The 12,424-nt window shown below is 57.7% G+C and overlaps 1 protein-coding gene across 3 annotated transcripts; it reads right to left on the reverse strand.

Moving 5' to 3' along the window:
• Nucleotides 1–17: 17 nt before the first annotated feature.
• On the reverse strand, nucleotides 18–12,419 carry SIRT2 (sirtuin 2). 3 transcript variants are annotated; one of them, XM_073321335.2, is made up of 16 exons: nucleotides 12,294–12,415; nucleotides 11,852–11,898; nucleotides 11,092–11,140; nucleotides 9,794–9,910; nucleotides 8,935–8,976; nucleotides 7,701–7,807; nucleotides 6,920–6,976; nucleotides 6,022–6,090; nucleotides 5,488–5,617; nucleotides 4,630–4,689; nucleotides 3,174–3,229; nucleotides 2,695–2,771; nucleotides 2,560–2,611; nucleotides 2,099–2,166; nucleotides 1,390–1,456; nucleotides 18–758 (listed from the first exon to the last, which is right to left on the reverse strand). In XM_073321335.2, exons 1-16 carry the CDS (start codon nucleotides 12,307–12,309, stop codon nucleotides 573–575), a joined length of 1,200 nt encoding a protein of 399 aa, XP_073177436.1. In that variant the 5' UTR covers nucleotides 12,310–12,415; the 3' UTR covers nucleotides 18–572. The 3 variants fall into 3 exon arrangements, with proteins under 3 accessions (XP_073177436.1, XP_073177437.1, XP_073177438.1); XM_073321337.2 differs by lacking the exon at nucleotides 18–758 and adding an exon at nucleotides 770–959 and having other exon boundaries at nucleotides 12,294–12,419; XM_073321336.2 differs by lacking the exon at nucleotides 12,294–12,415 and having other exon boundaries at nucleotides 11,813–11,856.
• Nucleotides 12,420–12,424: the final 5 nt, after the last annotated feature.

The following is a 12,424-nucleotide window of genomic DNA, read 5'->3' on the forward strand; positions in this document are numbered from 1 at the left end:
GCCAACACAAGCCTACCTCCAAGATGCTAAAATTTAATAGTCAAGTGATACTTAATACACTGCACTAACTAATCCAAAGTAAACACCAAGCTGGGGTGGGGGGGAGACTGCGTAAGGTGCCAGTATTCGGTTTTCAGCCCCAATGCACCTAACGGCGACGCTTGTCGGAAAGTCTTGGGCCTGGTATTAATTAGCGAGATGGGTCTCGGAGGGAAACTGAATCCCAGCTGGGGAAACAAATTAGAAAGGAAATGCAATTCTATCTTGCGGTGCTCTCCTTGAGCCCTGGATTTCAGTTAGTTTAGCTCGGTGGGGAAATAACGAAACATGCGGTCAGCGCGAAATGACTCAAAGAAGCCCCAGCTCACCCGGGATAGGTGGCTCCAGAGTCAAACTCCCCTGAATCTCAACGCTCAGACCCCCCCCCAAGCCACAAACTTGGGGTGACCCTAGCTCCCAGCCCTCTTTAGATCAGAGATGGCTCTTGCCCCTCGTCGGGGAAGACTGTCCAGGCAGTGGCGAGTTCAAATCCACTCCAATGAACGGCCCTCGCCAGCCACGGCCGGGCTCCATCATTCCGTCTTGTTTCCGGCGTCGCTTTCCTTCTCGGGCGATGACCCTGGCTTCGCTGGGGGAGAGGAGGGGCTTGCCGTGGCCCCAGCCGGGGGAAGAGAGGGGCTTGCCCCGGCCTCGCCGGCCTGCCCCGGTTTGGCATCGATGGCAGAGTGCTCCTTCTTCACCAGCGCCTCCAGCTCGTTCTGCACAAAACCACAGGGCAGTGGGGCTGGTGAGCAAGGGGCAGAGCGGGGGAGAAGTTGGCTGCCCTGGGAAGGGGGCTAAAGCAAAGATCTCTGATCACCTTTGCCTTGAGAGAGGCGCTTTCCTCCTCCAGGATCTCAGCTCGCTCTGCCGTACCATGCGTACGGAGACCCCTCACCGGCGCGGAGATGCAGCCACCTCTGGGGTAGGGCATGGCAGCTGTTTGTACAGGGATCCTTCATCCAGCACTGGCATGCAGCCAGCTCTGGGGCAGGGCAGCTGTTTACACAGGGGTCCCTCCTCCAACGTGGAGGTGGAGCAGAGCAGGGCAGCTGTTTGTATAGGGATCGCATACTCCCCCTATGAAATGCAGCCACCTCTGGGGAGGGGCAGGGCAACTGTGTGTCTGTGAATCGCTCACCCAGCGCTGAAACACAGCGTCTTCTGGGGCGCAACGTGGCAAGTTCTGACGCAGGCCCAGAGCAAAGGCAGCTCCACGCGAATGGGGTCACCAGAGCTCGGATTCTGGCCAGGACACCCGAGCTTGACACCCTGGACTCTTAAGAAGAACTTGCATGGGACTTTGGGATGGTGCGTAGATGCAGGAATACACGGGAGAGGAGTAAATACCTTCCATCCCAGCAGCTCGGCCAGTGCTGTGCAGCCTTGGTCACACTCCCCGAGCCATGCCACATCCCTGGGGCAGGGAGGGAGAGCCCCGCAGGGGAAGAAGGCAACAAGCAGGTGTTAATGCAACTGCTTTGTGATCAGGGAGAATCTCACTCCACCCCCAGATGACCTGCCCTGGAGGCGGAAGAGCCCAGTGCCCGTCTCTAGCACCTATCAGCGACGGATCTGAAAGGGCTCTCTCAGAATCTGCAATTTCCCACCTTGTGAAGGATTGCTGGCCCTGTTTTACAGAGGGGAAACTGAGGCACGTAGAGGTTTGGCGACTTGCTCAAGATCTCAGCAACTCAGTGGCAAAGCCAGGGCAGGAAGCCAAAAGGTGTAGCTCTCACCATACCTGGTTCTAAACTCTAGCCCCTCCTTCCTCCCCCCCCCCCCCCCCCCACCGAACCAGGGACAGAATCCAGGAGTCCTGGCTCCCAGCACCCTCTCTTGTAACCACTAGACCCCACTCCCCGCCCAGAGCTGGGGATAGAACCCAGGAGTCCTGGCCCCCCATCCCCTGCTCTAAACATTAGTCCATTTCCTGTCCCTCCATCCCAGGAGCTGGGCAGACCCAGCCTGCCCCCCAGCAACGAAATGGGCCATCCCTGACTGTCACCCCTCTCTCAGGGTGGGCCGTGCGCTGGCCCCTCGTCCCCAGGGAACTTGCCTGTAGGCCTTTTCTGAGTCGAAGTCCATGCCGGTGCTGAGGCCCATAAGGGACATGAAGGGATCGCTCTGCAGACAAGACAGACCACCAGTGAGGACAAACAGGCTCCCAGGCGGCTGCGGGGAAGGGGGGGGCAAGGGGGTGGGGGGCTCCTGGGGGCCATCGGGAGATCATACGAGCCCCCTGGAGAAACCCTAAATCATGTCCCGCCCCACTCCACTCCTGGGGCTGGCTAGGTGGACGCCCAAGATTTTGGGGCATGGGTGGGGGAAAAAAAGGCGGGGGGGGGATCATAACTGCCTCCTCCTCCCCCCCAACAGTGCTAATTTCACCCCCTTCTCCTGGCAGGATGCAGCCAAGCATGGCAGGCCGGCATCGTCCCGGCTGGCGCGGGAGCCTGCCAGTCAGTACCGCTCGAGCAGTCCATCCCCACAGCTCCCGGGCACCGAGAAAGGCCTCACCTGTCCCGTCTTCTCCTTGTTAATCAGCAGCCTTGGGGTGTTTGTGGGCACCCTACGTCAGACAAGGAGAGGGGAGGTCAGGAGGCGGCAACCCACAGCCAGGGGCCTTGCAGGCGGCCCCGGAGCACCACCCACCTGCTGACGAGGGAGGCGAAGGGCTGCACCTGCAGTGACGTGCCCATGACGATGAGCAGATCCACCTTCTGGAAATCCTGCAGGGAGCACGCGGTGGGGGGCAGGGGGTTAGTGCCGTCACCGTGGGGCTGGTAATCCCCCCCGCCCTGCCACTACTGCCCCGACGATCGGACCTATGGGCCCCCCCGGTGTGTCCCCCTCGTGTCAGACCAATGGGCCCACCCAGCCCTGTATTCCCCCCTCCCCCCAAATTAGACCAAGGGGCCCATCCAGCCCCATATATCTGCCCCGTCCCCAATCAGACCAACTGACCAACTGAGGATCCCGCCCTGCCACTGTCCCAGCTCAGAGCAACAGGCCCATCTATCCTGGTATCCCGCCTGCATCGAAGACAGATACCCGCTGCTTCAGGACATGTGGGTGGGGCAGGTGTTTATTCGGAAGCTGACGCTGGGAGCGCGTCTGGCTGGGGCACTTACCGACTGCATGAGTGTGAAGAAGCGGGGGGGCAGGCTCTCCCCAAAGAACACAATATCTAGGGAAAAGAGAAGCTGTCACACTCAACACCTTGGCCATGCCCTTCCCTGGGCAGCAGCTCCCCGAACGGCCGAGGAGAAGCCAAGGCGCTGGGTATGAGCAACGGCAGGCCGGCAGCCTCCCGGGGCCAGATCCTCAGCTAGGGTGGGTCAGCGACACTCCAGGGAAGTCAGGGGCGCTCCGGTTGATTTACACCAGTCAGGGGTCTGGCCCCACTGATTCCCATGGAGCGACATCAGCTCACGCCAGTTGGGGATGTGGCCCCACAGACTTCAGACACCCCTTAGAAACCTCCCAGCTCCTCTCAGAGCTCTTTGGGGCAAGGACCATGTGTTTGCTCTGTGCTTGTACAGCCCCTGACGAGTCCACGGCCTAGGACCCCAAGGCGTTATCATAATACAGCTAATAGCAACAAAAATGTACAGCGCCTAGTGCAGGGGAGCTGCAGGCACGGACCGAGGACCCCAGGTGGGACCCCTACACAAATAATTAAAATACCATCCCTGGGGAATTGATCCCGAGAGCAGGCGATTACTCTAGCGTCCTTAGCCAAAACTGGCTTTCCCGTCACTGTAGTGTGGGAGGTTTTCAACAGCGGCTGCCCTCCGTTCCAGGGTGGCTGCATTTCAGCCATGCTCTGCACCTATGTTTGTAAATCACTTTTGGAAAAAAGGGCCCCGGAAACATACAAGACTCAGGGGAATTTCATTCCACCTCCCTAAAAATCACTTTCCTCTCCTTGCCCTCCCACCGCCACCATTTCAATTGGATACAGGATTCTTCACTTCCTGTCCTCAACCGTTGATGCCTGCTGTTAAACAGTTGTTGCACTCTGCCCTAGAGATGGCTGCATTTTCAGAGGTGGAGACCGAATGCTCCTCACTGCTTTTCAGGGGAGCCGTGAGGCTTAATTCAGATTTGCTAAACCCTCCGAGCTCTCTGGAGCCGAAGGAAGATCAGAAGAGAAGAGCGTTGTTATTACCAGTTTCTGCTAAGCTGCTCTTCCAGACTACACTGCTGAAGGAGAGACATACACAAAGACAGACGTGAGGAGAGATCCATGCTCCAATTCTTAGGATACGTCTACACTCAAAGCGTTACAGTGGTGCAGCTACACCATTTCAGTGTGGATACAACTTACGCTGATGGGAGGGGTTCTCCCATTGGCGCAGGTAATCCACCTCCCTGAGAAGTGGTAGCTAAATCAACGGAAGAATTCTTCCGTCATCCCAGCGCTGTCTACACCAGGGGTTAGGTCAGTATAGCTATGTTGCTCAGGGGTGTGGATTTTTCATGCCCCTGAGAGAGGAAGCTAGACCAATGTACTTTCCTAGGGTAGACCAGGTTAGATTCATCCCCCATGAACGAATCACCAGCGGGTGAGAACTAGACACTCACCTGGCTTCACCAGACTCTGACATTGGTCGCACTTTGGGGTGACAGTCGAGAAAATCTTTTCTGAAAGAGGGAAAAGGAATGAAAGTCGGCGGCCGGATTCTCAGCTCAGCTTTGGAGGAGTCGGGAACAGACTGCTCTGATGGGAACCAATTGCAAGTTATGAACATTAGCAATTCTAACGGATTTTGGAAAAGATCTAAAAGCTTTGAGCAGATTCCTAACACTCAAGAGATCAGGAAACTAGCCAACGCGACAGCAGATCACACCACATCCGGACCTTCCTCTGCAGCTTTGGGCCACCGTCAGAGATGGAATACAAGCTAGACGGGCCTCTGGTCTGATCCAGGCAGGCAATTCCTGAGGTCCCAACTTTGTGCAGAGACCCAAGGGAACACAAATGACAGCCTCGTCCTCTTGAGCGCGAAGCAGACCTAGAGATCGCTAACCTCAAACGCCCAAGTTCTGCCTCGCCATCGAGTGTGCAGGAGTCTGTCAAAGAGATCGGCTACCACCCTGGCGAGTCCCAAGGTTTTTGCTCCCCAACATTAACCAGAGCTCCTAGCTCAGGCGCAAGCCTGTGCGTGACAGACTCTCCCCCAGCCTCGCACGGGCCGCCCATTCGCTGGGGAAGAACCCGGCAGGAGTCTTTGCTTCGCTCCTGTCACATCCTCAGGCTGATTTGTCTCCCCATGTCCCTTCTCTTACTGGCGGGGTGGGAGCACCCGGAACAGACGGGGATTAACCGGGCCTCATGGATTACGTGCCCATCTCGATCGGTGACGGACCGGGGCCCCACGGGGACTCTGAACGGTGTGGCCATTGATGGAGGTAGCTAAGGCGAGCCGAGGGAAGAGGTACCTTTCATCCAGTCCAGGGTGTACTGCTTCTTGCAGGAGGAGCCGAGACAATGAGAGGTGAAGAAGGTGCCGTGGGCTTCCACCAGATCTTCCTGGTCCAGGCCGGCCACCCGCTCCAACGTGTCAATGTTCTGCAAGGTACAGACATGCCCACCTGCCCCTTGTAACGCCGCAGGGTAGGGGCCGAGACCCAGGTAGCGAAACTGAGCAGGCCTGAACTGCCCCCAGGCTGAGCTGATGCCCCTGAATGCCCCACGTAGATCCCCCTCTGCCCCAAATCACAGTGTGGCTGGTCCTTTGAAGGGGGCGGGGCCCAACCTCACCTGGGACTGATCAGCTGGAGAGCAGGAAGTCAGCAAGTAGCTCAGCTGGGCTGGAGAGTAGCAGGAAGGCTCTTGGAGCATGGGGGGGCGTTGCTGGAATGAAGAGGGGCCATGCTCCCTCCCTTGGGCTGGGAGCCCCAGCCTGTTAAGTGTATTAAGCCCACCCCCATGCTCCCCACCACACCTCGCTGGGCCTTCCGGGGGTCACCCACCTGCGTGTAACAGCGCAGCAGCAAACCCTTCTCCTTCAGCAGCCGGATGAAATAGTGGCACACGGTGGGCTGGAACGGAGCAGGGGAACGTTTGAGGATTCCCTTGTAGGTCAAAAGCAGCTGTCCTTGCCTTTTATTTACACCAGCTGATCCCCAGCTTGCGAGGGGAGGAGGAAATCTGCCCCCCATACCCAAGTTTAGGACTGCCAGGGAAGGTTCATTAAGGGGGGGTTCTACACCTTACAGCGGGGCAGCGGTTGGAGGCCGGACATCTTCAGACTGGCCAGCTGGTGTGACCCAATGGGGAAAGAGAGAGGGGATACCAGACCAGCTGGGTCCATCTGTCTGATGGCTATGCCAGGCTAGGATCCGTGGATCTAAGTGGGGAGGGATAGCTCAGTGGTTTGAGCATTGGCCTGCTAAATCCAGGGTTGTGAGTTCAATCCTTGAGGGGGCCATTTAGGGATCTGGGGCAAAAACTAGGGATTGGTCCTGCTTTGAGCAGGGGGTTGGACTAGATGACCTCCTGAGGTCCCTTCCAACCCTGATATTCTATGATCTGGTCCAACGCAACCCAGGGGCGGGTAGCAGTGTGATCTGGAGTGAGGTGCGTGTCTGGCTGTGCACGGATACCAAGACAGCTGGGCCTTTTCGTCTGATCCACGATAGCGTCACATCTATTCCCCAATACCCTGCCATCCCAGTGCCAAGATCGGAGAGCCCAGGAGTCCCGGCTCCCAGTCCCCTGCTCTAGCCACCAGACCCCTTCCCTTTCCTGGAACAAGGAATAAACCCAGGAGCTCTGGCGCGCAGTCTCTGGGTCACAGCACTACACAACGCCTCTGTATTAAGATGCTGTAGAAAGTGAAGAGCATCCGACAGCTCAGGCTGGATGTACCTTAAACTGGCCTGGATATAGCTCCCTGGCAAGGGCAAAGAACGGCTCCGGGTGTTGCTGTGTGGAGGGAAACAGACAAACGTTTTGGGGGCGGGGTTAAGTTTGGTTTACTGATTAAGAACAAATCCTGTATGTCCCCCAAGATGATGCCTCACTGATCGGTCCCCCCAGTTTTGGGGTTTGGCAAACTGGTCTCAGGATCAGGCCCTCAAGCGGGGGTGGGGGAGTTCTTTGGCCACCCCCAATTCTCCCTGTGCCCCAGGATTTGAACTCCATGCCCGCCTCTGTGCAAAACGAGCGCAGCTCCCCATCACTGGCACTCCGGACGCCCCCATCCTCGCGTTAGGGCCGGTGCTGAGCTGCCATCGGCTCTAGCGGGGGGCTACTGGTGCTCGGCCCTCCCTTGTGCCAGGCTGCCTGGGTCTTAGAGAGACAGGGGTTTGGTTTGGCCAGTCGGCTAGAGACGGGAGGCAGCAGGTGCGAGTTTGTATCCCCGAGATCTTCAGGAGTTTGAACTGGGACAGTTTCCCCTAACGAGACTAGAAACACGAGCAGTTTAGGGAGTCCCAGTCGTGTTTTTAACCTCAATCCGTCCTCGCTCAGGGATCAAACAAGAATACGACGCGTCTGCAAGTGCTGACAATGGAGGGGAATTCTTTAGGACGTGGGTGGGTGGGTGTGTGTGTGAGACGCATCAAAGGGACTGTTCAGGTGGCCCACCGGGCAATGATCAATCATTATGGAAGGAGATCTCCAAGGTAGGAGGAATCCTGGGTGCTACCTTGAAGTAGTTGATTTCGAAGATGGCTTCAGGGTACGGAAGGTTGTAGCTCTGCAGATTGGCATAGAGCCCCGTGCCGGGCGACCGGAAGTCCGGGATCCCGGCAGCTGAGGGACACAAGGGGAGCTTGTTAGAAAACCCACCCAAATGCCAAGCGGTGTCGGTCAACGGGATGAGATGGAGAAGGGATGCCTCAATGTGGGGGGGGAGGGGGGAAGCCCTCTAGCCAGGGGCTCGTCACCTCCTTGTCCCTCAGCCTAGCAGGGGAGCAGTTTTCTAGTAACACTCATTTTCTGGGGTGCCACCAGCATAGATTAGATCAGCAGTGGACACAGCTATTAGGTTCTAGGGATTCCAGATTCTTCACCAGGACATGGGAACAGCCAAAGTCCCCCAACTCCCCACAGAATCCATCCCAGGATTTACAGGGAGCCCACTCCAGGTGCAGACAGGCCTTCTGCGAGTCTGGCCAGTGCTAGGTGGATGCCCACCTGGCATAGGCACATCATAAAGCTCCTGGCCACACACCTCAGTGCTGGGTCTTAGTGCCCAGGAGCCAGGTGCTTTGGTTATGAAACTCCGCCGATGTGCAAGTCTGGATGTGCAATAGAACCACGGCCCAACAGGGGGCGCTGTGATGCCAGAGGTGTTGTCTTTCAAACAAGACTTAAATGAAAGTCCTGAACGTTCCTGATCGTTCAAGGTCCCACAGCACCTTTCCCTCCCTTCTGCCCAGTGACACCCTGGCATTAGACACAGCGTTCCGGTCAAGTTCCAGCCAGCCCCATTCCATCCTGCCTCCCTACCACCCTCCTGCAGTTTCAATCAGATACAGGGTTCATCTTCGCTTCCTCTCCTAACTGCTGGGCAGCTGTCACGCTCCACTCCAACTCGGTGCTAGATGCGTGATCCCTGCATAAACAGCTACTGTGCCCCAAACCCAGAACTGGCTGGGTCTCGGCACTGGAGGAGGGAACAGTACGAACAGCTGCCAACCTCAAGCGTCATCTGCATTGCCGTGGAAGGGTGAGCGATCCCTGTACAAACAGCTGCCGCGTTCCACCCCAGAGATGGCTGTATTTCAGCAGTGGCTTGTAGACAGCTTTGGGATGGAAAGTGCTATAGAAACACTGGGCAGAACCGAGTCGTATCAGAACCCCTCCGTTTATTGCTATGCGCTGGTTTCTTTTCAACGTGATTGATCTACCGCCACCGTGTCCGCTGCTATACTCACAGGTCGAGATCCCAGCGCCCACTATGCAGACGACGTTCCTGCCTGCAAGGTAACAGAGGGAGGTGTCAAACCTGACTCTGGAAAGCTACCAGGAAAACAGCCCCACGCTCTCGGCGCCTGGGGGGGGCCGGCGTCGGCAGACATCATGGCAGCCATGTGGCCCAATTTGCAAACCAGCAGGCTCTCTTCAGAGCTAGTCCGTCTAAGAACTAGATCAAAACCGGGGTGCTCCCCGCACTCCTGACCTCTGCTGGACCAGGCCCTGATCTGCAGTTACAAGCAGGCCCCTCTGTGCTGCTCCGGAGAGGGACAGCCCTCTAAGAGCATCCCTAGGGGCCTCCCCAGCTAGCATAGAGCTCACATCAAGGCCCCGCTCCCAGCATGGGGGACCAGCCCGGCCAGAGCACACTGCATTATGGCAATTCTCTGCTTCACAGGGGCCATGGGAAGCAGAGACTCAGCAGAGCAGCCCTGAGGCAGCTCTAACTTATGCTAGGACCAGAATACGAGCAGCGCAAGGGAGGTTTAAAGACACCTCCACCAATCCTGTCCCAAGTGCCGAGAGGGAGTAACTGCGAATCAGGCCCACAGAGGCTTGATCTCTCCCAGCAGCACGGAAGGAGAACCGATACACGTAGGAATGTGTAAGTCAGACTTGTCCCGCAGCTTGTAAATTACACCAACATGGAGTCCTTGCCACATCCATGGTCGGCTCCATGCCTCCCCCTCTGGCCCTCGGTCTCTCCCAGGCAGTTACCCGCAAGCACCTTCCCCTTCCCGTTTGGGGGATCAGAACGAGGGTTGGCTCCCTGGCTTGGTCTCAGGGAAGCTTCCTCCCAAGAAGGGAGAGTCAGCTTACACTTCTCGCTCTGCATGAAGCGGCTCACTCCATCCAGCGTCAGCTCATCCAGCACCTTCTCCGGCTTCTCGCTGCCCAGGCCCAGCGTCCGGGACAGGAGGTTTCGCAGGAAATCCACTGAAAGGGAGAGAACAAACAATGTTAGCCGCTGTGGACCCCTAGGAGCCAGGACTCCTGGGTTCTGTTCCCAGCTCTGGGAAGAGAGTGGGGGACTAGTGGCCAAAGCAGCAGGGGGCTGGAAGCCAGAACTCCTGGGTTCTATCACTGGCTTTGGGTGGGGAGTGGGGTTCAGTGGTTAGAGCAGGGGGCTGGGAGACAGGGCTCCTGGATTCTGTTCCCAACTGTAGGCGAGGAGCAGGGTCTAGTGGGTTAGAACAGGGGGCTGGGAGTCAGGACTCCTGGGTTCTGTTCCCAGCTCTGGAAAGGGAATGGGGGCTAGTGGTTAGTGCAGGAGGTGTTGGGGGCCAGGACTCCTGGGTTCTAATCCCAGCTCCTCCACGGATTTGCTGAGCAGCCTTGGGCAAGGTAGTCCCCCTCCCTGTGCCTCAGTTTCCCCCTCAGGAACCTATTTATTCCCATTTCCCAATCTCACAGAGGGGGATTATTGTGAAGATTAGTTGATGTTTGGAAAGCGCCTTGAAGATGCTACTTAAGAGGGGAAGGAGGGCTCCGTGGTTAGGGTTCAAGTCATAGCTCTGCAACTGACTCCTTGTGCAATGCTGGACAAGTCACCCAGGCCTGGCGCACGCTGCAAAGTTCTCCCCACATAGGTCTGTGGGCTAGGAATGTTCACGCCCACTAGGTGACCCAGCTGTGCCAGCAGAACCCGCAGTGCCAATGCGGCGAAGCCAGCAGAAGAGCACGCCTGTCAGTTTAGTTACCGTCTTTTCTGGCGGTGGTGTCGCCGGACTGGCAGGCTCCAAGCCTCAGTTTCCCCACCTGTACACTGGGGATAATGGCGCTGCCCTGCCTCCCAGGGAGTTATGAGGACAGATATGTTAGAAATCACGAGGCGTTTAGGGGCCTGACAAGCACAATCGACACTGATTATTCAATCCCGATTCCTACCAGGTTTTGCCTCGAAGCCTGGACAGAAAAAGATGGCCTAAGTGCATTCACCCAACGCACTCCCGAGAGGAAGGAAGAGCCATAGATTAATAGACCCAGCTGGCTCTCGCAGGCTCTCTCTAGCTGGCTACGCCCAGTCCATCCCCTCGGTATGACAAAAGAAAGCCCAGGCAGCTTGGCCTTCCCATGCGCCCCATCCCGCCCCCTGGAATAATGCACAAGCAACTTACTTTCAGACTCTCCAGAGGCACCACCGTTTTCGGAGTCAGAATCAGAGTCCTGAAGAACAAAATATAAAACGATCTGTCGGTGAAGTAAGCCAGTGTGAACACAGAACTGTCTTCTATGTTTAGTGGCTACTGTGAGAAGCATCTCAGCCTGGGGTAGAATCGTCTGGGGAATTGGAGAGTCAGGACTCCTGGGTTCTAGCCCCAGCTATGGGAGGGAAGAGGGGTCTAAATGACTGGAGTAGGAGCTTGGGGGATCAGGACACCTGGGTTCTATTCCCAGCTTTGGGAGAGGAGTGGGGCCGAGCAAGTTAGAGCAGGGAGGTGGGGCGGGGTCAGGACTCCTGGGTTCTATTCCCGGCTCCAAGAGGGAGCGTGCTTTGGTGGTTCATCACCAGAGAAGGGTTTGGAGATCAGGACCAAACTCCGTCTCTCTAAGGACTTTCACGCCAGACCCAGAAGGGACAATTTGCACAACTGTTGGGTGAGACTCTCACCGTGGTCCAGCGTCACTGCTGCAGGATATGAAAGCCACACGGGGCTGAGCCCTGGGGAATAGACTGCAGGGAAAGAGTGCAATTAGGGGACAGGGAGGGAAAGGGTTAGCTAGGACCTGATGGGGTTTCCCCCTGTCCCTTGGTTGCAATGGGTTAGCTCAGAACAACTACATGCCCCGCTCCGAGCTTGCTGGGCCTCGCCACAAAGGGGAACCCTGGCTTCTTACCTAAAAGGGCTTCCACACACCGCACCCCCCAATACTCACAGGAGAGTCCAAGCCCCTCTCTGCCTCATTTCCTCCGGCACCAGCCGCTGTGAGACAGAAAGGAAAAAATCCAAGTTGCTATCGGAAGCCTGGGTGGAAAGGGGACCCCGCTGGGCCAGGGGGCACGGGGGGGATGGGCACTGGTGACTTGGGGGGCAGGGGGAAGGAGCCCCCCAGGAAAGGGGGGACCCCAGTGACTCAGGGGGGACAGGAGGGGAAGGGGGGTGCCTGTGACGAGGGGGAGTCATCCCCGGGCAGGGGGGGCGGGTGGGACCGTGGGGCACAAGGGGAGGAGCCCCAGACGGAAGGGGGGGACCCCGGGTGACTCAGGGGTGCGGAGGGGAGGCCCGTAACTCGGGAGGAGGTGCGGGGGAGAGAAACCCCAGGATCGGGGGACCCCAGTGACGCGGGAGGCGGGGGGGGGGGTGTCCCCGCTGCCTACCGTCCCGCTCGGCCATAGATCCCGGCGCGGGGCTGCCCAGCTCCGCCAGCGGCTCGGGAACGGGTCCGCCCGCCGTGACAGAACTACAACTCCCAGGGGGCCCCGCGCCCAGAACGGCAACTCCCAGGGGG

The sequence above is a fragment of the Lepidochelys kempii genome, chromosome 23, assembly GCF_965140285.1.
Source record: "Lepidochelys kempii isolate rLepKem1 chromosome 23, rLepKem1.hap1, whole genome shotgun sequence".
Lineage (NCBI taxonomy): Eukaryota > Metazoa > Chordata > Testudines > Cheloniidae > Lepidochelys > Lepidochelys kempii.

Bases quoted from the DNA above. Each gene is read 5' to 3' on its own strand.
- SIRT2 (XM_073321335.2), bottom strand. The intron at 9,911-11,091 runs GTAAGTTGCTTG...TCTCCCTTTCAG, and splicing joins TGCCTCTGGAGAGTCTGAAA to TGGATTTCCTGCGAAACCTC. The intron at 7,808-8,934 runs GTGAGTATAGCA...TGTGTCCCTCAG, and splicing joins GGGCGCTGGGATCTCGACCT to CTGCCGGGATCCCGGACTTC.